General features: G+C 43.4%; 3 protein-coding genes across 10 annotated transcripts in view; 1 reads left to right on the plus strand and 2 right to left on the minus strand.

Moving 5' to 3' along the window:
* LOC105695059 (reticulon-1-A) overlaps positions 1 to 11,502 on the minus strand; it is a 41,712-nt gene extending 30,210 nt beyond the window's left edge. For 2 of the 3 annotated variants that reach the window (XM_012416311.2, XM_012416301.2), the window contains exons 1-2: positions 11,172 to 11,502; positions 9,762 to 11,080 (exon numbers count right to left, since the gene is read on the minus strand). In XM_012416311.2, coding sequence (XP_012271734.1) covers positions 9,762 to 11,073 — 1,312 coding nt within the window. In that variant the 5' untranslated portion in view covers positions 11,074 to 11,080; positions 11,172 to 11,502. The remainder of the gene's footprint in view (positions 1 to 9,761; positions 11,081 to 11,171) is intronic. The other variant, XM_012416320.2, reaches the window with a different exon arrangement.
* Positions 702 to 20,002, plus strand: LOC105695091 (serine palmitoyltransferase 2). Of its 3 annotated transcripts, none has more exons than XM_023432184.1 (11): positions 702 to 1,607; positions 14,023 to 14,396; positions 14,989 to 15,159; positions 15,614 to 15,768; positions 16,224 to 16,369; positions 16,472 to 16,690; positions 17,086 to 17,249; positions 17,341 to 17,502; positions 17,587 to 17,849; positions 18,121 to 18,250; positions 18,428 to 20,002. In XM_023432184.1, the coding sequence occupies exons 2-11, from the start codon at positions 14,244 to 14,246 to the stop codon at positions 18,533 to 18,535; spliced, it is 1,671 nt and encodes a 556-aa protein (XP_023287952.1). In that variant the 5' UTR covers positions 702 to 1,607; positions 14,023 to 14,243; the 3' UTR covers positions 18,536 to 20,002. The 3 variants fall into 3 exon arrangements, with proteins under 3 accessions (XP_023287952.1, XP_012271798.1, XP_012271807.1); XM_012416375.2 differs by lacking the exon at positions 702 to 1,607 and adding an exon at positions 12,049 to 12,179; XM_012416384.2 differs by lacking the exon at positions 702 to 1,607 and adding an exon at positions 12,054 to 12,169.
* Positions 17,779 to 20,945, minus strand: LOC105695101 (gem-associated protein 6). 4 transcript variants are annotated; one of them, XM_012416424.1, is made up of 3 exons: positions 20,738 to 20,945; positions 20,322 to 20,664; positions 17,779 to 17,875 (listed from the first exon to the last, which is right to left on the minus strand). In XM_012416424.1, exons 1-3 carry the CDS (start codon positions 20,896 to 20,898, stop codon positions 17,873 to 17,875), a joined length of 507 nt encoding a protein of 168 aa, XP_012271847.1. In that variant the 5' UTR covers positions 20,899 to 20,945; the 3' UTR covers positions 17,779 to 17,872. The 4 variants fall into 4 exon arrangements, with proteins under 4 accessions (XP_012271847.1, XP_012271837.1, XP_012271829.1 ...); XM_012416414.2 differs by having other exon boundaries at positions 17,809 to 17,875; positions 20,313 to 20,664; XM_012416406.1 differs by lacking the exon at positions 17,779 to 17,875 and adding an exon at positions 18,128 to 18,221 and having other exon boundaries at positions 20,313 to 20,664.
* Between the last annotated feature and the right edge of the window lie 44 nt (positions 20,946 to 20,989).

Raw genomic sequence — 20,989 nt, forward strand, 5'->3', positions numbered from 1 at the left:
AACTACTCCGATTAGTATATAAAAGAAATTCATTTTTTACCCTTATGAAAAACGACAGCAGAAATCGCCATTTTTCGGACTAATTGTCATGAAGTCGCTTCTCCGTTAAAGTGGATATTTTCAAAAAATCATAAAAATTTTTACGCGTTTATACTTAAACGCGTTTTTCTTAAAGCTGCATTTTAAAAATCGGTGGACACTAGCTCCGTCAATTTTCAATCAATCGTCTTGATTCTTTTTTTATTTTATTCCTGATATGTTTATCTAGCGAAATACGTATGGTTTTTTCAATGTATTGATATTCGCGTTTTTTATGCAACATTAATTAACGAAATTTAGGGCAAAATACGTATCTTACCTTTCAAATCGATGCTATTTTGTGAAAAATGCATATATTGAAAACGGCTACGTATTTCCCTAGCTTTTGGGCTACAGAAACTAATTCTTTTTGGTTCATTGATCTAGCTTAAACCTGGACTGAGTTATCGTGCCCACCGCACGATCATCGATTTTCACAGCGCTTCGGTAAATCGCCTTTCAAGCCGTCATTTTTGTAAATAAAAAAGATACCAAAAAAATATTTTGTTCTTTAATAGTAGTACAATACCCTACTGTTCTTTAATTTGGATAAAAACGTTTTAATTCTTGAAAAAAAAATTCTTGAAAAACCGTAATTTTTCGGTGGGTCAAAGTGGTGTAACCTCTTAAAGTCCCGTGTAAATTTCGATTAATTTCCCAAGGAGTCGAGCTATTTCCAGTCAATTGTCGGGTTATCGAGGGTAATATCGCGTCGAGTACCCCGTCATTGTCGCACAGAGGTTCCTTAAGTACAAGTCAAGTACTGTCGCCTGCACAGAGAGTGCACTTGTCGGTGCAAGTGTCATGCAAGAGGTCACTCGGTGCAGGCTACGGTCACTCTCGTTAAACCTGAGGACTTAATAAAAAAAAGGGTCCTTAAAGAAATTCAATTTAAAGAAAACATAATTACTCGAAATTTAAGGGCGAGCCGAATGGCTTTGAAATTCCCGCCTCCATTAATTTCCCGATACGCAGTAAAGGGTCCTCACTGATAAGGAAAGTGGCCAAAGAAAATGGAAATCCCTATGACATTAATGCATGGTAATGTTTAAAGAATTCCCCGGGTAATGCATTCCCCTGGGTACCATTAAGACGTTCGACGCGAAACTTAAGTTACGAGAAAAGAAAATTAACGAGGTATTACGAGTGATAGGCAGCAATTGATAAGAGCTTTGGATTTGTATCGCTTAGGTGACATTCGTATTGTAGATAGAGCGAACGTTCCCGTGCACTACGCGAGTACTCTTTACTCGACTTATTCTTAGTGCAGTACAAGTCGGCGAGTGAGCGAGCACGGCTCCCTCCTCGCTCCTCGCTCCTAGTAATTTCGCCATTTAGAAAATTCCCCAAAATCTCGGGCCATCTTCCAGTGAGAAAGAAAGTTAGACGCGTCCTTTAGAATATCCAACACTTTCCTCGAGACGAAAACGAAAAAAAGACCATAGAAAAAGGATTTCTCTACCACCACTGACCGCGCCCGATAAAGTTCCCATTTTTGGAAAAAAGAAAAAAAAAGAATCGAGATTCGGGTAAGCCTGCATATTTTCTACTATTAAAGATAATTAACTCTAGAAGAATATGTACTGGATACAAAAAAAAAAAATGTGGCCGAACGGAGACAAAAAAAATTCTGACATTGCAAACAATTTCTTCTTGACCTTTTTTGGAGTTTAGTGTTTGGATGTGCAATTTTTATTAACAGCGTTTCTTCATTTCTACCGAACGAGGAATGCGAGAAATACTGATTCTAATTAGTGCTTTACTTTTAACCCCCTTTTATTATATACCTTGACAAGTGAGCGCCCGATAAAGTTCCCATTTTTGGAAAAAAAAAAAAGAATCGAGATTCGGGTAAGCCTGCACATTTTCTACTATTAAAGATAATTAACTCTAGAAGAATATGTACTGGATACAAAAAAAAAATGTGGCCGAACGGAGACTTTGAAAAAAATTCTGACATTGCAAACAATTTCTTCTGGACCTTTTTTTGGAGTTTAGTGTTTGGATGTGCAATTTTTATTAACAGCGTTTCTTCATTTCTACCGAACGAGAAATGCGAGAAATACTGATTCTAATTAGTGCTTTACTTTTAACCCCCTTTTGTTATATACCTTGACAAGTGAGCGTTAATCGCTATCTTATCAGGAAATAAGAAATATCGTAAAATATTCGCCCCTTGGTGACTCAGCCATGAGACCACGTGTCTTTACATAACTTTATCTAGAGCACTTAATTTCGGTGATTACGTCGAATTACGCGAAAATGTTGAAAATAATGCGCAATTGAAAAGAGAGAGAAAAAAAAAAGAGTGAACCCGAAGCCAAAATAAGGCACGTAATGATACTCTTCTGAGAACGAGAACAAGATGCTTTTGTACTAATGTCGTTTAACTACAATTTCAAGCGTACTTAGACATGTCAAGACGAAACGTAACAAATATTCGAAGAAATATGTGTCCATAATTATGAAAGTGGTCTAAGTCATATATTTTTTGTTTCGAAATTACATTGAATTAATTTCGTTTGAAATAATGTGGGGTGAAATAACTGATAAACTCATTTTTTTTTCAATTTTGACTTAGACCACTTTCATAATTATGGGCACATATGTCCTCGGCCCGATTAATTATTTTGTTCTCAGTCCATCCAGCCTATCAAACATTTTTGTTTTATTTACCGAGCAGCCGTTATGAATTGTTTACCATCGGCTGTCAAGGATCATTTTTTTACGCGAACATGCAGTTACATAAACTTCATGTAACGGTGAAGTGGAGAAAGAAATTAAGTATCGGCTCGACCTAGAGAAAAGAAGGGACGAGAAAACGGGAATTGCATTTGTCAGAAACTATCTGCAACATTTGTTTTTCTTCAGACCGGCCGTGAAGTCCAAAAACGATTATTCTTATTAAACTTCACGTAAAAACGATTATTCTTATATAAACTTCACGTAAAAACGAAAAATACACTCTCTCGAAATTAATTAATCTAATCCATCGGCCAAAAGTCTGAAAACTGACCCGATGTTAAAAGGGATATCCCATTTTCACGTCAAGTATGCAACGAGAAGTATCGACTATCGAGAAGGTATATACCTTTTTAATGGAAATTATAATACAGGTCAGGCGAGAATAAATAAAAGGTGGCACGACAGAGGCGGCTTAGGAGAAAAAAAAAAAAGAAGAAGGAAAAATAAAAGGAAATACCGGCGATTAATAAAGCCTAGCCTGCAGGCCAGCAAACCGTTTATCACACTCGTTGGAAAGCCGGCTTTGTGCTCGGTTTTGATTGTGTGAGCAGAGCTTAAAGCGTCGCGAGAAAAAAAAAAGAACACGGAGAAGACCTCGTATATGCACATATACACTCACGAGTGCAACAAAAACCGATATGCATGAAATTTCAGCAGTCCAATACGTCAGCCGAAAATTCGCCATAAAAATGGAGCAAAAATTACGGGGAGAAAAAAAATGACAAAAAAGAATCTACTACCGGGAAATGAAAGTGGAGACTTTTTAATCTGAAAAAAGCCCCGCAACCATCGGAAGGGAGAGATACCGGAATCGCGTGCGAAAATAATTCCGGCTCGGCAAACTCGAATTGGAAACCGCCGCCTACTGTATAAAGGCCCGTTCACACGGAAGTTACGTTGTAATCGGACCTGCCTCGCCAGAGATACACGGCCGGAAATAAAAAATCGTCCCGGAGTCCAATTTCGAAAATCGTCTTCACTCGAGGTCCTCTTATAAAACGCCTTACGTTGCTCGAAAAATCCATAATGAAATTTCTCAACGTTAAGAAATTAATTCTCTGCGACCTAACGAATCACCCATTGACTAGCAATAAATGCACGTCAAAGGTGCAATTATTTCAAATAAATATTCCCGGGGAATAAACGGACGTTTTTTGTTCCTCCTAGCTTCCCTCCCGCAAAGTTATATAATCCATAATGAAATTTCTCAACGTTAAGAAATTAATTCTCTGCGACCTAACGAATCACCCATTGACTAGCAATAAATGCACGTCAAAGGTGCAATTATTTCAAATAAATATTCCCGGGGAATAAACGGACGTTTTTTGTTCCTCCTAGCTTCCCTCCCGCAAAGTTGAAATATTTTAAATATTTATTATATAATCCATAATGAAATTTCTCAACGTTAAGAAATTAATTCTCTGCGACCTAACGAATCACCCATTGACTAGCAATAAATGCACGTCAAAGGTGCAATTATTTCAAATAAATATTCCCGGGGAATAAACGGACGTTTTTTGTTCCTCCTAGCTTCCCTCCCGCAAAGTTGAAATATTTTAAATATTTATTATATAATCCATAATGAAATTTCTCAACGTTAAGAAATTAATTCTCCGCGACCTAACGAATCACCCATTGACTAGCAATAAATGCACGTCGAAGGTGCAACAATTTCAAATAAATATTCCCGGGGAATAAACGCAGGTTTTTTTCTTCCTTCTCGATACCCTCCCGCAAAGTTTAAATCTTTTAAATATTTATTATATAATCCATAATGAAATTTCTCGACGTTAAGAAATTAATTCTCTGCGACCTAACGAATCACCCATTGACCAGCAATGAGTGCACGTCAAAGGTGCGACAATTTCAAATAAATATTCCCGGGGAATAAACGCAGGTTTTTTCTTCCTTCTCGCTACCCTCCCGCAAAGTTGAAATATTTTAAATATTTTCCCGTGAAAATTCGGAAGGATGGATAATGTCGCAGGAAGTGTACTATGGCGTGCCTTATTGCGTCTCGTGGACTTTAAGGATTCTTTTCGTGGACTCGCCAAGGGGGGTTGGGGATAGGGCTCGAAGCTGTCTCTGGATCGATATGACACGACCCACGTAAAGGGACCAACTTGAGAATCCAACCTGCGGTGTGCGTTGCACGCACCCGAGTCATCTGCATGTGCATCCAATATTCCTCGACGCACATTAACCACCGCTCATATATTTCGAGACCCTGCCATTCGTCAATATAAAATGGCGATATTACATTCTACCAATTGCTCGTGAATTGGTCAGTTGATTTATTAAAAATAAATGAGAATCCGACCAGTGGTGTGCGTTGCACGCACCCGAGTCAACTGCATGTGCATCCGCAATATTCCTCGGTGCACGTTCTTATATAAAAACGAAGAAAAATGAAATTTCAATGAGTATCCATTTTCTCTAAGAACAATTTCGTTCTATTTCCTGACTGCTTTTAGTACGGCTTAAGCTGGGAATATTTAAAAAGGGGGAAAAAAATAAATAAAAGAGAAAAACTTGCAGCCACGTCGAGTGCAGCTCGGAACGGAGTTTCTTAAAACAGCAGTGAGAGCGACTTAGGGCGTTCCAAAAATATCAGGAAATTGGATATTAATATCCTGCGAGGGCAGCGAGTAGATTTTAAAACTCGCACCCGGAGGTAGAAGGATCTCTCTCAAATAATGTATGTTTAATTAAAGACAAACCAGAGTTCTATTTGACCGAGTTGCATCTGAGATGAATTGCACTTGAGATTCCTTTTCTCCAGAGAATGCGAGTCACTCCTCGTGTATCACAGATTATGTCACAACGCGTGATTTACGTAATTGATACGTCCGCGTAAAGAGTGGCATTAACCTACTATCGCGGTCGCGTGAATAAAAAAAATTAGAAAAAAAAAAGTGACAGTAAGAACGCGTTAAGAGAGTTCAGAGACTTCGCCTGCATTAATGTCTACATCAACATCCATTAGTAAGTGTCAGTTTTTCTTTTTAAAGACAATTCCACCAAATTCCCTAAAATTTCATTTAAGAAATGCTCTGACACACTTTCTAAATTTTGATTTTCGAGAGAGAGAAAAAAAACGATAAGTGCCTTGTCCGACTGATTTCGATAGTTTCATAAGACCTCAAAATATTAGGTTGTCCCATAAGTTCCTTCCACATCGTGTATTCAGTCCTATGAAAAAAAAGGAAGGAACTTATGGGACAACCTAATATAAATGCACACGAAAAGTAATTAAAATGAAATAAACTTCCCTAAAAATCGGACCTGTCTCTTTCAAAGGTTAAATCCATACCTTGGGTGATTTTCGCGAGAAATAAATAAATAAAAATATTTAACGAACAAGCAGGAAATGACGAAATGTCCGTTAGAGCGTGATTTACGGTCGAAACGTCCGTAAAAGTCGATACGGCACTCGTTCGACTGTAGTCAAGCGGAAGTGGCTTCTAGGCTCGAGGTGTACACTGACGGACATGAATATCATGCCATGATACATTGGCAGCACAATATCCGTAAAGAAGGCATTCAAGTGCACCAATGTATCCCGTAAAAAAAAAATAAATAAATAAATTGTGGCATTCAAGAATGACCCACGTCCACCGTCGCCAGTGGGTCGACGTTTTGCAAATTCGCAATTCAAGTCAGACATTGATGAAATAAGAAAAAAAAAAAGAAAAAAATTCTATAACAATTTTCAAATAAGATTTATACCATATATCATGAATTTAGTAGATATGACCCTGGAATATCAAATTTCTAATATCTCGGCAGAATCTCAGAAGGATGACAACGTGACGTTATGAAAATTCAATAATAGAATTCTAGTGATAAATGGATTCACTGTTAAGGTGGACAAGGACAATTCTTAGATGGTCACGAGTGATGTGTCAATGTTTCGAACAGTTTCGTCTAATACCCTTAAAAAAAAGTGTTGTATTCAAATCGACCGATCTGAAGGGTGTTTCACTTCACCTTAAGACGTCAAATTTATAGTTTCATTACGACGTTACGTATGAAAGGTGTTAAGAATTTTCTTTGAACAGTGTACACCTCGTCCAGGACCTCTTCGGCCCTCGTTAGCGTCCACCTCCAGGTTTAGCCCGATTAGCGATTGCGTGCAAATCATTTATGATCGACTGTATGAATCGACCAGGTGGAATATCGAAGGATCCTCCGAGCCTTTCCGCTCCTCTGGCCAGACTGATAGCAAATTTATACAATTACCGCCCTGCGTCTCGTCCTGATAATTCCTCGGAATAATCGGGCTTAGAACCTCCACTAGAAATCCCCACGTGATTCCTGCAAACTAGTGAATCGATTCCTGGCGAAGAATCGATACACGAGAAGAATCACGTTCTACAATGAAAAGATAAAAATCCTTAAGGTGTTATGAAAGGGTCATTCCGTACATTAAAACCCGAAAAGATTTATAAATCTTGTCTACAAGCTACAAAAAATGAATTTTTCAAATGATACGATGCACCCAATGGCGGCGAGGTTTTTATTTAACCCCTTCGCGTTTCGTTCATCGAGACGTTCCAGGGCCAAGGAGCCAATCAAGGTCCTCGGAGAATCCTCGTGCTTTTATAAAAAATAAAAAAAAATAAAAATTCAGCACATTCGGCATCCTTCCTGGCATTCCAAAAATCGTTCGAGGACAGTTGGAAGAAGTCCAGAATTAAGAGAGACCCACTTTTCCCCCGATTCGTTCTTTCTTAAAGAGGTCGAACTTTTAACCCTCTATGGGCCGAATTTTTCAATAAATAAAAAAAAATTCGGGGAACGAAAAATCAGCAATTAGGAACCTATATATGCAAATGAAAAAAAAATTTTTCATTTAAAATATGGCCTGAAAGTTACACGGGCCCATAGAGGGTTAAGGTGATATGAAAGGGTTATGTATATAAAACGTTCAAATGTTTATGAAACGTTCCTCCAAGCTGAATGCATCGAATCGTTGGACACTTCAGCACGTGATTGTGGGGGCCTTAACAAAGACCGCGGTGCTCTTGAAATTTAATTTTTGAAAAAAAGAAAGAAGAAAAAAGACAAAAAGATGAAATTTTTCATTCATCTCGGACTAGGACCAAGAATACATTTTTTTTTGTTCTTTTTTAACGAAATCTCATGAGCACCATCTTCTTCCTCGGGGCCTTCATAATCACGTGCTGAAGTGTCAAATGTGCCTATAATTATGAAAGTGGTCTAAGTCAAAATTAAAAAAAAAAATGAGTTTATCAGTTATTTCACGCCATATTATTTCAAACGAAATTAATTCAATGTAATTTCGAAACAAAAAATATATGACTTAGACCACTTTCATAATTATGGGCACAAATGATTCGGTCCACCCAGTTTGGAGAAAGGTTTTATAAATATTTTATATATATAATGTCCCATTCATATCACCTTAACGATGGACCGAGCTAATGCAGTTGTTAGGTTATCAGCATCCTTAGAAAAATCCCGCCTGTTGTCACCTTCCCTCTCGGAGTTACTGGCGTTTCTATTAATAAAGATTGTCCACGCATCGGCTTGAATGGCACCGGTGAGTCAGAGTTAAGAATGTACGTTGTAAGCCCCGCGAAGTTTGGCGCGAGAGATCCGGCGAATTAAATTCAGAAAATATTCACAAACGTTTCCCCGGGGGAAAAAAAAAAAGGATAATTCGTTCCCTTTTCGCGGAGAAAATATATTCATCTTCGTGAAATATATTCGAGTGCATTGCGTTGCAAATACGAGATGACATCGTCTCTTGGGAGTCGGTTTATCAACATATTAAGGACGTTTCACCCTGACGGTCAAGGTGAATCATCGAGTCACATGGGCCGCACGCGTTAAGTACAATCGAGTGTCGAGAAAATGCGTTTAACTGAAGAAAACGAGGCCTAATTTCGTGTAAATTTCTCGTCCAGGGTTAAAAACGTGTATCTCTACCTTGTGCTCGGAAAATTAAATAGGAAATTAAGGTTGGTGAATTATTAAGGACGTTTCACCCCAGCGCTCGGGATGAATCATCGAGTCACGTGGGCCGCACCCGGGTATCGAGAAAACCCATTTAACCGAGGAAAAAGAGGCCTAACTCCGTGTAAATTTCTCGTCGAGAGTTAAAAACGTGTATCTCTACCTTGTGCTCGGAAAATTAATAAGAAAATTCGGTTTGGCGAATTATTAAGGACGTTTCACCCCAGCGCTCGGGATGAATCATCGAGTCACGTGGGCTGCGCCGGTTAAGTACAATCGGGTATCGAGAAAACGCGTTTAACTGAGGAAAACGAGGCCTAACTCCGTGTAAATTTCTCGTCGAGGGTTAAAAACGTGTATCTACCTCGTGCTCGGAAAATTAATAAGAAAATTCGGTTTGGCGAATTATTAAGGACGTTTCACCCCAGCGCTCGGGATGAATCATCGAGTCACGTGGGCCGCACCCGTTAAGTACAATCGGGTTTCGAGGAAACGCGTTAAGTCAAAGGAAACGAAGCTTAACGGCGCGGAAATTTTTCTCTCGGTGTAAAAACGTGCGTCTCTACTTCATGTCCTGACCCAATTGGGATAAGGAAAAAAAAAAAAAAAAAAGGGGGGGGGAGGAAACAACTGCCGTCGGCTTCTTCTACTAAAAGAAAGTAGAAAGCCTTTAGAAAACGGGTCGCTGCCTCGCTAAATCCAAATCGTTCTCTCTCGGAGTCTCCTTGAGAGATCCCGACGATGAGAAACGAAAATTGTTTACAACGACCTTATTTATAAAATTTCCAACGGTAATAACGAGCGAGCGATACGCAATTTATTATTGCTAGAGAAGGACGTTGCACCCGATGCGTATAGCTATGAGTAACGAAAAATTTTATCATACCACATCGGCTGATAAAATTGTTTAAGGGAATGCAAAAATCGGTAAGACATGGTAAGAAGTGAACACTCACCGAGTCCCATGTCCCTGAAGATCTGCTTGGGGGCGATCTCGTCGACCTCTTCCCTCTTCTTCAAGGGGAGTTTCATCTTCGCGGGTTCCTCTCTCCTCTCGGTGGGTCTCGCGGGTGGGGCGGGTTGCGCGGGTCTCCCTAGGGAGACCTTCGCCGGGGACGGCTCCGGCTCGGACTCGAACTCCGAGTCCCCGGATTCGGTGCCACTGTGCTGAGGAGCCCTTCCCCGGGCAGCTTCCGCTCCGAGGAAGTCGTTCGACATGACGAATTTATCAGGAAGAGGCTTTTCAGGGAAAAGATCAGACGATTCTTGTGCGTTCGCCTCCCTGGGAAGCGGAGGCAGCGGCTTGGTCGGCGCGCCCTGGAAGACAGCCTCCTCGACGGCGGCGTCGCGTTCCTCGCTTTTGTCCGGCTTCTCCAGAAGGTTCCAAGAGTCCTCATCGGTGGAGCCCTTGGCGGTTCGCTTGCTCTCAGAGGGTGGATCCTCCCTCAAGAAGTCGAGGATCGGTGCCTTCTCAGGGACAGGTTGCACCGAAGTTGTCACAGGCCCCAGGAAGTGTGCCTCGGTCTTGGCATCGCTGATTTTCTCATCGAAGAAGTTCGTGTTAGGGTCCGACCTGGTGGTTCCAGCAATTTCTTTCTCCTGAGGGGTTTCGTGCACCCTTTGCGAGGGTTCTTCCGCAGGATACCCGGAATGAGGTTTCGAAGAGACCGTCTCTTCGGCCTTCCTCTTCTCCTGGCCTAAGCCAGCCCCGAACCTGCCGAACTCACCGAGCATGTCGTTCTTAACTTCCTTAGATTTCTCGGGTTCGCGTTCCCCAGGAGACACCCTGGAATCCTTCGTAGGCATACCATAGGGCGACCTCTCGGACTCCATGAACGCCGCAGTGGCCTCCTTGAGGCAGAGCTGGGCGACCTGGTCGAGCTGCTTATCCAGTGGTGCGGACAGCTGGTGAGCAGGGTCGGAGAGTTTCTCCGAGTCGGCAGAGGGTGGCGGCGTGGCCGGAGTGGTCCGTTCCGGCTTGAGCTCCTCCTCTCCTGGAGGCACGCTCGAGTCAAGGAGGTTCGCTCCGAACCCACTTCCTGGACCCCCCTGATCAGGCCCACCTGAAGCACTCTCCGACGCAGTGGTCCCTGGAGGCAGGTCTATCAATTGCTGAGACTCGGCTCGGGCCCCGACGTCGTGCTCCAGGTGCTCAAAGTCGTCCATGGACTCGTGGTCGCGTTTCATCCTTGCCAGAGGGTCCACGTCGACGAGTTTCGAAGCCTCCTCCTGGACTGCCAGCCCTTCGGTCACCTTCTGCTGCTCCATGACGCTCCTGCAACGTGCCGACCGCACCCGGGCAGTGAATTATCGAGAACTCTCACAGTGAACTATCTCACTTCCCCGCCAGGAGCGAGAGAACTCACCTGACTCGTCCGCGTCGCCGCGAGATGTGCCGCAAATGTACCGCCGCCCGGGCTCATAAACCAGGATGTGCGGGAAACGCTGAGCGGGCAACCGCCCCGAAAATCGAGCGACGCGCGGCCCGTCAACCAACCTTCGCCGTGCCCTCGCTTGGCTTTTCGATGACGCCGGTGCGAGTGTACTCACGCGGCTCCTCGGCAGCCGTTAAGATGCGCGATCGTATCTCGAAATTCGTCCCTGCCGGCACTCCCGGCTGTCAAGTGTCACACACGACGCGTTCGACGGGCAAGACGCACTTGCGAAGCGCGCACCACCGGTGTACGGAGAAGTGCGGTTAAAGCCGGATTCACAGCGGCGGTGCGCGCGCACCGCAGCGCCATCTTCTCTCTACGCGTCGCGAGGCGAACTAGCGGCGCAAGAGGGGAGTCCTCCCCACGCGCGCCACCCCTTGATTTCCGAAATTCTTGGAGAAATTCAATTACGTATGTGGAACTCAAGACACCCCACTTGGTTACCTTAAACATACACCCTTGTCTCTCTAAAACCCCTATGCACGCAATTATCAAGACTCTGACCTGACCCTTTCCGAAAAACTTAGGAAATCCCGACTGGCGTCGGCGCCGCCATCTTTGAATTCCGCGCCGCGCGGGCATCTCGCACCTCGACCAATCGCAGGTCTAGTTATCGACCAGTCTAGGCAGGAAACACCAACTGCTCGTCTCACCTGCCCCATCGAAGGGGAACGTAACGGATTCGCGACTCGTCGAAGGTCTTGGATTCGCGCTGGACCGTATCTATTCGATCCGCGAGTCGAGAACACCGTGGTTCGAAAAGTAGCGCGAAGCGCCGGCTGCGCGCGCACGCTCCCGGGCGTATGTGGAGCACCGTGTTGGCTGAGTGCACGTGCACTCGGGCCGACCCGACGCGCCGAGGGTCAGACGGCGAGCGCGCTCCGTGAGGACGGGTCTGCAGCTGCGGCCGTCCCTTCCACTGGTCAGAGGTAAACTAAGGTATTTCTTAATTAAGCAGAATCAATATTCCACCGGCCGGCCACAATCTGTCCGAAGTTTGTCCCGCGACCGGGAGGCGGGATGGGGCGTGGTGAGGAGATATCGGCAGGTCGCACGGCTAACGGGAATCCGCAGCGCCGGTCCGCAGTAACACCCATCGATCACCTGTGCGGAATTGCGCGCCCTATCCGGCTTCGCCGACTTCCCGTCCAAAACGGAAAAAAAAAAAATTAAAACCACCATCTCAACATCTCGCTTTTAATTAACCGAATAAAATCTGAATCATTATAAATCAGGGAAAAAAATCCGTGTCATTTAAAATTATCCCAAAAAAAAAAATGTCCAAATCATTTTAAATTAATCACGATGCTGGGAAACCCGTATAAAGTTTGATCTTAAAACGTTCCACCGCCTTTGCGTGAACTTCTTTCCCCCCTGTATATAAACCGTTTAAAATTCGAACATGAAAACGGTTAAATATTTTAGTCGATACGGCAAAAATCGGTCTTGCGATACCTTTCGCATTTTTCTCGCGCCATGGCGGGAACATGATCTACGTCGCGCCGGTTTTGAAAGTAAGCTCCTCGATTTACAGCGTTAGAAAATTGCCGATCAGCACTCGGGTTAACGTGCACCTCTTTATTAACCGGGCACCGTAACATGGCAACGCGATGGGCGTGATAAAAATAAAGCGCAGGTGACCAAAAAGAGTGATAACGTAGAGGCACCTATCGATGCAAATTTACTCCCCTTCTAGAATTATCGCCATAGAATCGCAATCACGTAAAAAAACAAAGGAAAAAGTATAGAAATTAAATTCCGCGCGTACTACGTCGCACCTTAAGTGATAATACTCGGTTTTTATGACGTCATACGTGTCTTAATATTCGGCCTGATGTGCTTCCGGGAAGTGCGGCGACATCGTGCCTGTCTCGAGGTTTTTTAAAATCGAAGCTCCTTCTTAATTTATCAGCACGTCGCCCGAGTCGGCGTTAACGTCGAATAATCGATTAGTCACCAGCCAGAATCGTCCCCGTCGAGTTGCGGGAAAGTACTCGTAAGCCGAGTTTTTCAAATCCCCGGAAGTTCGAAACTCCCACCCACGTGGTATACGCATACATATCGCTACCAGATAAGGGGCTGTAAATGCATTTCCGCGAAACTAGGAGTACACAATTACACCACGAATATTCCAATGGGAGATACATACAAAACTTCTATCATCCCCTCTCGTCCCGGAATTCTTGGGATTACCCCACGTGTCGGTAAGATTGATTGACCCTCTAGCTAGATTTCAGATTCTGAAAAAAAAATGTCTTTTTCTCTGTTCTTCTCCGAGATTAATGCATTTCTTTCGAAAAATTGAAATTTCGTGCATAAGTTCTGGAATTATTAGGTGCACCCAGTTTGGAGAGAAGTTTCATAAATACTTTGACTTTTTGGTGTGTATATATATATATATTGGGTTGATGCATAAGTCATTGCGCATTTTTTCAAGTATAAAAATGCGCGCAGAAATTAAATGTCTTAACATAAAGTTATGTGTTATTTTAAAGAGAAATTTTTTCGAGAATCGACCAGATAATAGGCACAAGAAATGGGCACAAAAATTAAATCTAAAAAATATATTAAAACACTGTCTTGTAGAAGAAAAATTTCTCTTTAAAATAACATATAACGTTACGTTAAAACATTTAATTTCTGGGCGCATTTTTATATTTAAAAAAATGCGCAGTGACTTATGCATCAAGCCAATATATGCCACTCTTTCATGTCACCTTAAACGTATAAAAATTCAAAAACACTACTCGATCCTTCGAATGACGCATCTTTCCGGTTTCAGCGGCGGTCCAGGATTGGCGGAGGGCTCCGGGCCGGCGACCAATGAGAGCGCGTCATTCCGGTGGCGCGACTCGACGAAACCGCGGGGAGTGACGCGAGGGCCACTGCGCAGGCGCCGTACGTAGGCAGCGCGAGGCCACGGGTGAGGCGAGTCATCTCACACGTCCTGCGCGCACGTCTCGCACCCGACGCCACCTCCGGCACACCGGTCGACGATCCAAGATGGCCACCGCCAGGTATCGCATGGCCGGCCTTGACTCGAGGAGGAAGGACCTCGAGGGGCCCCTCAAAAACGGGATAACGCCGCTCGGGGAGGCCGTCCTCAACGGCAGGATTAACGGCCACTACGCGCCAAAGAGCAACGGCAGCGTAACGGTAAGCCAGGCGAGGCTCGTGACCGCGGGACTGCGCGCGCCGGTCCGCGCGCTCTGATTGGCCCGTTTCCCCTGGAGCCAGCTCGCGATTGGCCCGTTTCCCCTGGAGCCGGCCCGCGATTGGTCCGCAAGGTGGACACGTGCTCGCCGCGACCATGGGACTACTCGGCACGGCAATTGGCGGTGGAATGTCCCGGGTCGCGGCGGGATGTCGTTCAATTGGTCGTTATTAAAAGCGAGGAGCCGGGATTTACCTCGTCCTCGGATCCATAGAGGGGCGGGTAACTCGGGATTAATTCCCTTTTCGGAACCGCGGAAAAATTCACGGTCGGAGAATCGCATTCGAAAATGACATAAGATGCCGGGAAGAGAGTCCGCACAGTCTGGGTGGTCCTTTTTTTTTTTCTTTAATACCGAATCCGTATTATGTCTGAGAAAGATATCGAAAACTCGCTTAAGAGTTAATTTAATAACGTGTCGATTTTTATAAAATGTTATAAAATATCGATACTTCTTTTTTTCTTTCTTTCTTTCTTTTTTTTAACAGTCCAGAGGGCATCCTCGAAGGAATCTTCAAGTCGTTTAACTTTCAGAGCCTGAAGAAAAGGAAACCGCCGAAGGGGGTCAAGTTCGAGGAGAGCTGCGAGAAAGTGCCCTTCATTCCCGCCGCCCTCACGCACTTCGGTTTCTACGTCCTCATGTTCCTGGGCTTTATAAACCAATTGTTGTTCACGCCGAAAGTAACCCGGGAGCAGAACAGAGAGGTAAGGACAAGGATAATGAACCGACCGGGATAAAACGAGGGAATGAGACTGTCGCCAATTTGTACTACCTTCGTAAGTGGCGAGTCGCGTTGCGGTCGACTTTTTGCTCAACTGGGTTTACACCACGGCTGAGCTGATTTAAATCATTCGATTAACCCCTTAACGCACAGATTAAAAAAAAAATAATTTTTTTTTTATTTAAAAAAAAACACGAACATTGTCTTGGCAAAAAAAATAAAATTATCGATTATATTCGAGGGTGAAAAATTATAGTAGCATAAAATACAACGCCGCTCGAATTAACTCGAGCGCACAAGTTAAGGGGATGAAATAACCGATTTTAATCGACTGATTTACGTTTCTTAAATTCCCGATTTTTTTTTAATAAACAATTCGAGTATTACACCGTGATCGTATCGGAATTAACGAAATGTACAATGTAATGACTTTTCAGGGTTACACGCCGTTGTTCGAGAGCTTCGAGAGCTTTTATCACAGATATGTGTACCGAAGGGTGAGAGATTGCTGGAATCGCCCTATCTGCTCCGTTCCAGGAGCAATGGTGACGCTGAAGGACCGAATTACTCGCGATTACGGTTGGACATTCGAGTAAGTACAATTGTGCCCATAATTATGAAAGTGGTCTAAGTCAAAATTGAAAAAAAAAAATGAGTTTATCAGTTATTTCACGCCATATTATTTCAAACGAAATTAATTCAATGTAATTTCGAAACAAAAAATATATGACTTAGACCACTATCATAATTATGGGCACAATTATCAGCTCGCGATAACCTTATTCCGGGCCTGCGAAAAAACCGAGGAAAGAACGCTGTCGGGCCGTTTGAAGTGCGTTTAACAACCAATGACTCATTTTATTTGTATTCCCCAGCTCGAGCCACGGTATCGTTCACCTTGAATCCGAGTGTATCTTAACTGCGTACTCGGCGTTCGTTTAATTTCCCGTAAAATAGCTTAACTAACGATCATTGTCAGCCGTAACAAGCCCCGTTACGAGCGAGCGAGCGGCTTCGTCCGACATTAAAATGCAAGTTCCTCGTCAGATTCACCGGAACCGAATCGCCGTGCATAAACCTGGGCTCCTACAATTACCTAGGATTCGCCGAGTCGACGGGGACCTGCGCGGAGAAGAGCATCGAGACCCTGAAGAAGTTCGGATGCGCCAGCTGCAGTACTCGCCTCGAATTGGGTAAACATTGATTTCGATATCTGTACAAGACTTCCGATGGACGTTTGCATACACAATGAAGATATCCGAGTTCAGGAATAATAGCAATTGTCAATTTTCAAGGAAACCTGGCGATCCACGACGAGCTGGAAAAGCAGACGGCCAGGTTCCTGGGAGTAGAGGACGCCATAGTGTTCGGGATGGGCTTCGCCACTAATTCTCTAAATCTCCCGTCCCTGGTTGGCAAAGGATGCTTGGTACTGAGTGACGAGAAGAACCACGCGTCCCTGATCCTCGGTCTCCGGCTATCGGGCGCGGTGACGAGGGTCTTCAAGCACAACAGTGAGGAACACGTTCTGTCCTAACTCCGGGATGCGACGGGATCCATGACCAACGATTTTATGTAGCTATCCCCGTTAAAATTGGAGTCGAAAAAGTCCTATACAACTTTCCTCTACGATGCATAGTTCGTCTGTAACAATTAGTCAAAGAACACCCAACCGGGCCCGCCCGAGCGTCGTGGACGGCAGAGTGCGACTGATCCACGCGTTCGGTTGACTGTGGTTCAATAAATTATTACAAGTTAACCAGGAGTCGTAGACAAAAAATGGCAAGGGACTTTTCGACTTCACGTTAAACGAGAATAGCCACATAAAATCGGCAGCCACGAGTTCCGCTGCGTTCTCTGGATTCTTTAATGTCGAAACTCGTACACTAACCGCACGGCCCGTCTCCAGACATTGACCACCTGGAGGAGTGTCTGCAAAAGGGCGTGGTGTTAGGCCAGCCCGACAGCGGTAAACCCTGGAGGAAGATCTTGATCGTCGTAGAGGGAGTCTACTCGATGGAAGGGTCCATCGTGAACCTGCCGAAGATCCTCGAGCTGAAGAGGAAGTACAAGGTGCGTGCCAGGGCACTGTGCCTGCCGTTCACCTCTCCGGTGGACATCGATAAAACGAGTCAGTCGTTACGTCTCTCTTGCACTATTTTAGGCCTATATTTATCTAGATGAAGCGCACAGCACGGGGGCCATGGGGAAGCACGGGAGAGGCGTGTGCGATTATTATCGAATAGACCCCCGGGAGATCGACATTCTCATGGGGACGTTCACTAAGAGCTTCGGCTCCGCCGGCGGCTACATAGCCGGAACCAAGGTACAAAAAGCGACATCCGGAACGGAAATTAAATACTATACGCCGTCCGAGGGAGTTGCATTAACCGATTGTCGTCGTCTTCAGGTATTGATCGATCACCTCAGGGTGCACAGCCACGCTCACACGTACGCCTCGGCGATGTCTCCTCCGGTCGCCCAGCAGATCATCACCGCGATGAGAATAATCTCTGGCGAGGACGGCACCGACATCGGGCGACGTCGCACGAAACAGCTCGCCAGGAACACGAGGTACTTCCGTCGCAGACTGCACCAGATGGGCGTCATCATCTACGGCAACGACGACTCGCCGGTCGTACCAATGCTGGTGTACCTCTTTTCGAAAATCGGGTATGCCGTTTCTTCCATCACTTTCACTGGAAAAGAACAGAGTCCATAACGATCACTATTCATTTAAAGGAAAAGAAATGAAAAATCGTCGGGTTTTGTTTTAAATCAGGATGTTTAAAGATTCTGAATTGTGTCGGATTTTGTAGGACAGAAACGTTGATTCTTTTGTCTTTAATTTTGAGTGATTTATAAAGATACAAAATCAGTCGATTGAAATCAGCTCAACCATGGAGGAAAGAAGGAAACATGACATTTCATTTGAATTCTTCAGAGCGGTGGTGCGGACGCTTACGACGAGGAAGATAGCAACAGTGGGCGTCGGTTTTCCCGCGACTCCACTCATGGAGGGCAGAATACGTTTCTGCTTGTCCGCTGCACATACCAAGGAACAATTGGACTACGTAAGCCAACATTTAGTGATAATAGACACTTGTTAAGGTGACATGAAAGGGTCATTCTATATATATAAAACGTCAAAATATTTATAAAATTTTACTCCTCACTTTCCTTTCGTAACACCTTATATTGGTTTTAAATCGTCTTCCTGTTCAGAAGTGTTTTTTTTTTTCTTCCCCCAGGTGTTGTCCAATGTCGAGGAGATGGCTAATACTTTGGGACTAAAGTATTCGAGGAAGCCTCGCGACTCGAATCCGATAGATTACTATTCGGGCAGTGATACCGAATGACCTACCTCGTAATGTAAGGAACCGATAGAGACAATTGGGTTTTCTAATTACTCGTTAAGATAGCCGAGCTTCAGCACATCGCCAGAAACTTAGGTACAAATCGTACTTCGCGACAAACGAGACGAGCCATGTCAAGTGTCTAGGTCGTTCGACTCGTGCTTTTTACCGAAGATTCGGACGTTCAGTTGGGGAAAAAAGGGCAGTAAAGAGACGCGTTGGTAAGGATAGTTGAACAGGGAACACGATGCATCTGCAATACCCATTCGGTGTGACTGCTCTAAGTATTTGCATCGCCAGCATGGGATACCTACTCGACATAACCTAGAAATCGTTTCAGGCGAATCGTATGTCCGTTATAGACTGCAGTTTACAATTGTCAGAAAACAGGAAGATACACTTAACGAGCAGCACACAGTTTTTTTCATAGCTCTACGATGAGGTGAGCTGGTCTTTGTGCAAAGAGACCAAGTGAGTCCGAATTGTTGCAACGCATTTGGAGAATGCACTTAGCAGCGTTCTACCTAGAGACGAATAGCCTACTTTATTTATAAGCTGCTTTGCCCAACTGTCTGCAGAGACCAGCACCATCGAATCTTCGATTATAACATTACCGTTGCCTTAAGAGAGTACTGTACCACGTAACACCGTACGGTAATTAGTGAGTTGATGCTACGTATTTATAGATCGATTTATCGAACTGTTGTACTATCTAAATTGTCATTTTCTAAGTCGCAGCAAAGTTGAAGGTTAGACATTGAAGTACTAGAAGCGTTCAATTAGATTTAAATACCAGTTACTTATATCTTGTAATGCAATGTGATCCATTCACTAGTTTTTGGAAACGATAGATAATCGAGCTTCAAGATGCTGAAATGTCGAGATGCTGTATCCATTTTGCAACTGCCAATTGCAGTTGCTTTAAGTGCAACAGTTGCTAATTGATTTTATTAAGAATTCTGTTTTGTGGTTATGAGATTCCTAAATTTGCATGATGTGGTTATACAAAAATTATATATAAACTTGGTTTCTATGTCAGGGAGCTGTTCTAATATTCAAGATTTTGATTGGTAAAATCCTGACCAATGTTCAGCGCCGTGGCATTTGGAACCATTTCCAATATTTTCTTTTACAAGGATTGGAATATCTCAAAGTTATGTTAAAATTCAAGGAAACAGCGTGTATGCAATTATATAAATAAGCTTTTTTAACAAACTGCCATTTAAGGTCTATAGATCAATATAAATAACAGGCTAGTCACCGATCAATAGGAAAGGTAACATTTTATCACAGACTGTATTCCTTTCCTCTGCTTTCAGATTGCCATTAGAATTGCCAAAACACATTTTGAAGTCACTTTGTTGTCGATACTGACTCTAAACCGATATTGTATGAAATATTGAATATTGAATATTGAATATCAAATGCCCATTTGCAATACAATCAAAAGTACATTTCATTAATTCTTAATGCAGTTGTTACAGTACTTTCTCCTCAAAGTATTCTCACGCACAAAGTGTAAAGTATTATCTATGTAACATGAAGGATTTTAGGTAATTAACCTTCGTAGCTACAGATTAAGTTTTTTATGTTACACACAAAGTACTAAGATACAGTTCGTGCTGCAAACATATCTTATCCTCCCAACTAGTAATTACTACTGCACATTTACACATTCCTAACGACCACAAGTTTATTTTTATAATAAGAATTAATTAGTACAAAGATCTTATGTAAAATATATTATTACTATTACGTAAAGAGCTTATTATTAAATTACCTAGCTTACCGAGTCAGGCGCTTGGGAAAGAAGACTTTGTATCCTCCTCAGGATTATTTCATTGGTACAGATGCAAGATGCAGGTACGTAAGGAGGTTCAATCGATAATACCCCTTTTATTCGTAGAACATCATTCTCTTCTTCAACTGGAAATCGGTTATTGGACAGTAATTCTTTAACCGCTCTCTTCCTTTCCGCAAGTTCTGGCTGAGACATTTTAATGGTAGGTGCTGCAAAGAGCTCAGGTATAATTCTTCCAGGCTCCGATGATACCTCGATCGTTTCAACCGCATGTCCGAGGATCACTTTTAACCGAAGTTCTGAATTCTCTTCCGAAGTAACTAGGACAACACTGTAAAAAGAGGGTCTCTATAAATATAACATTAATATGGCAAAAATACAAAGTTTGTTTAGAGTAATCTAACCTCTCCGATACCGGGTCGACTGTGTACACAATTCCCGTGTGAACACTCGAATCTCGGGCCGTAACAATAACCTTCTTGTTAACATAACCTTGAAACTCGAGGGGATCATTATTGAACACCCTGTGCGAAAACTTAGACGAATCTTCTGACACACCAGGCATAATAACTTGATAACCTTATTAACAATAACTATTGTGACAACGCGGGATCAAAATGCTACCATAGACTATGTCTGGACTGTGTAAAAATAAA

The sequence above is a fragment of the Orussus abietinus genome, unplaced genomic scaffold (assembly GCF_000612105.2).
Source record: "Orussus abietinus isolate OABI.00-Male unplaced genomic scaffold, Oabi_2.0 scaffold197, whole genome shotgun sequence".
NCBI lineage: Eukaryota > Metazoa > Arthropoda > Insecta > Hymenoptera > Orussidae > Orussus > Orussus abietinus.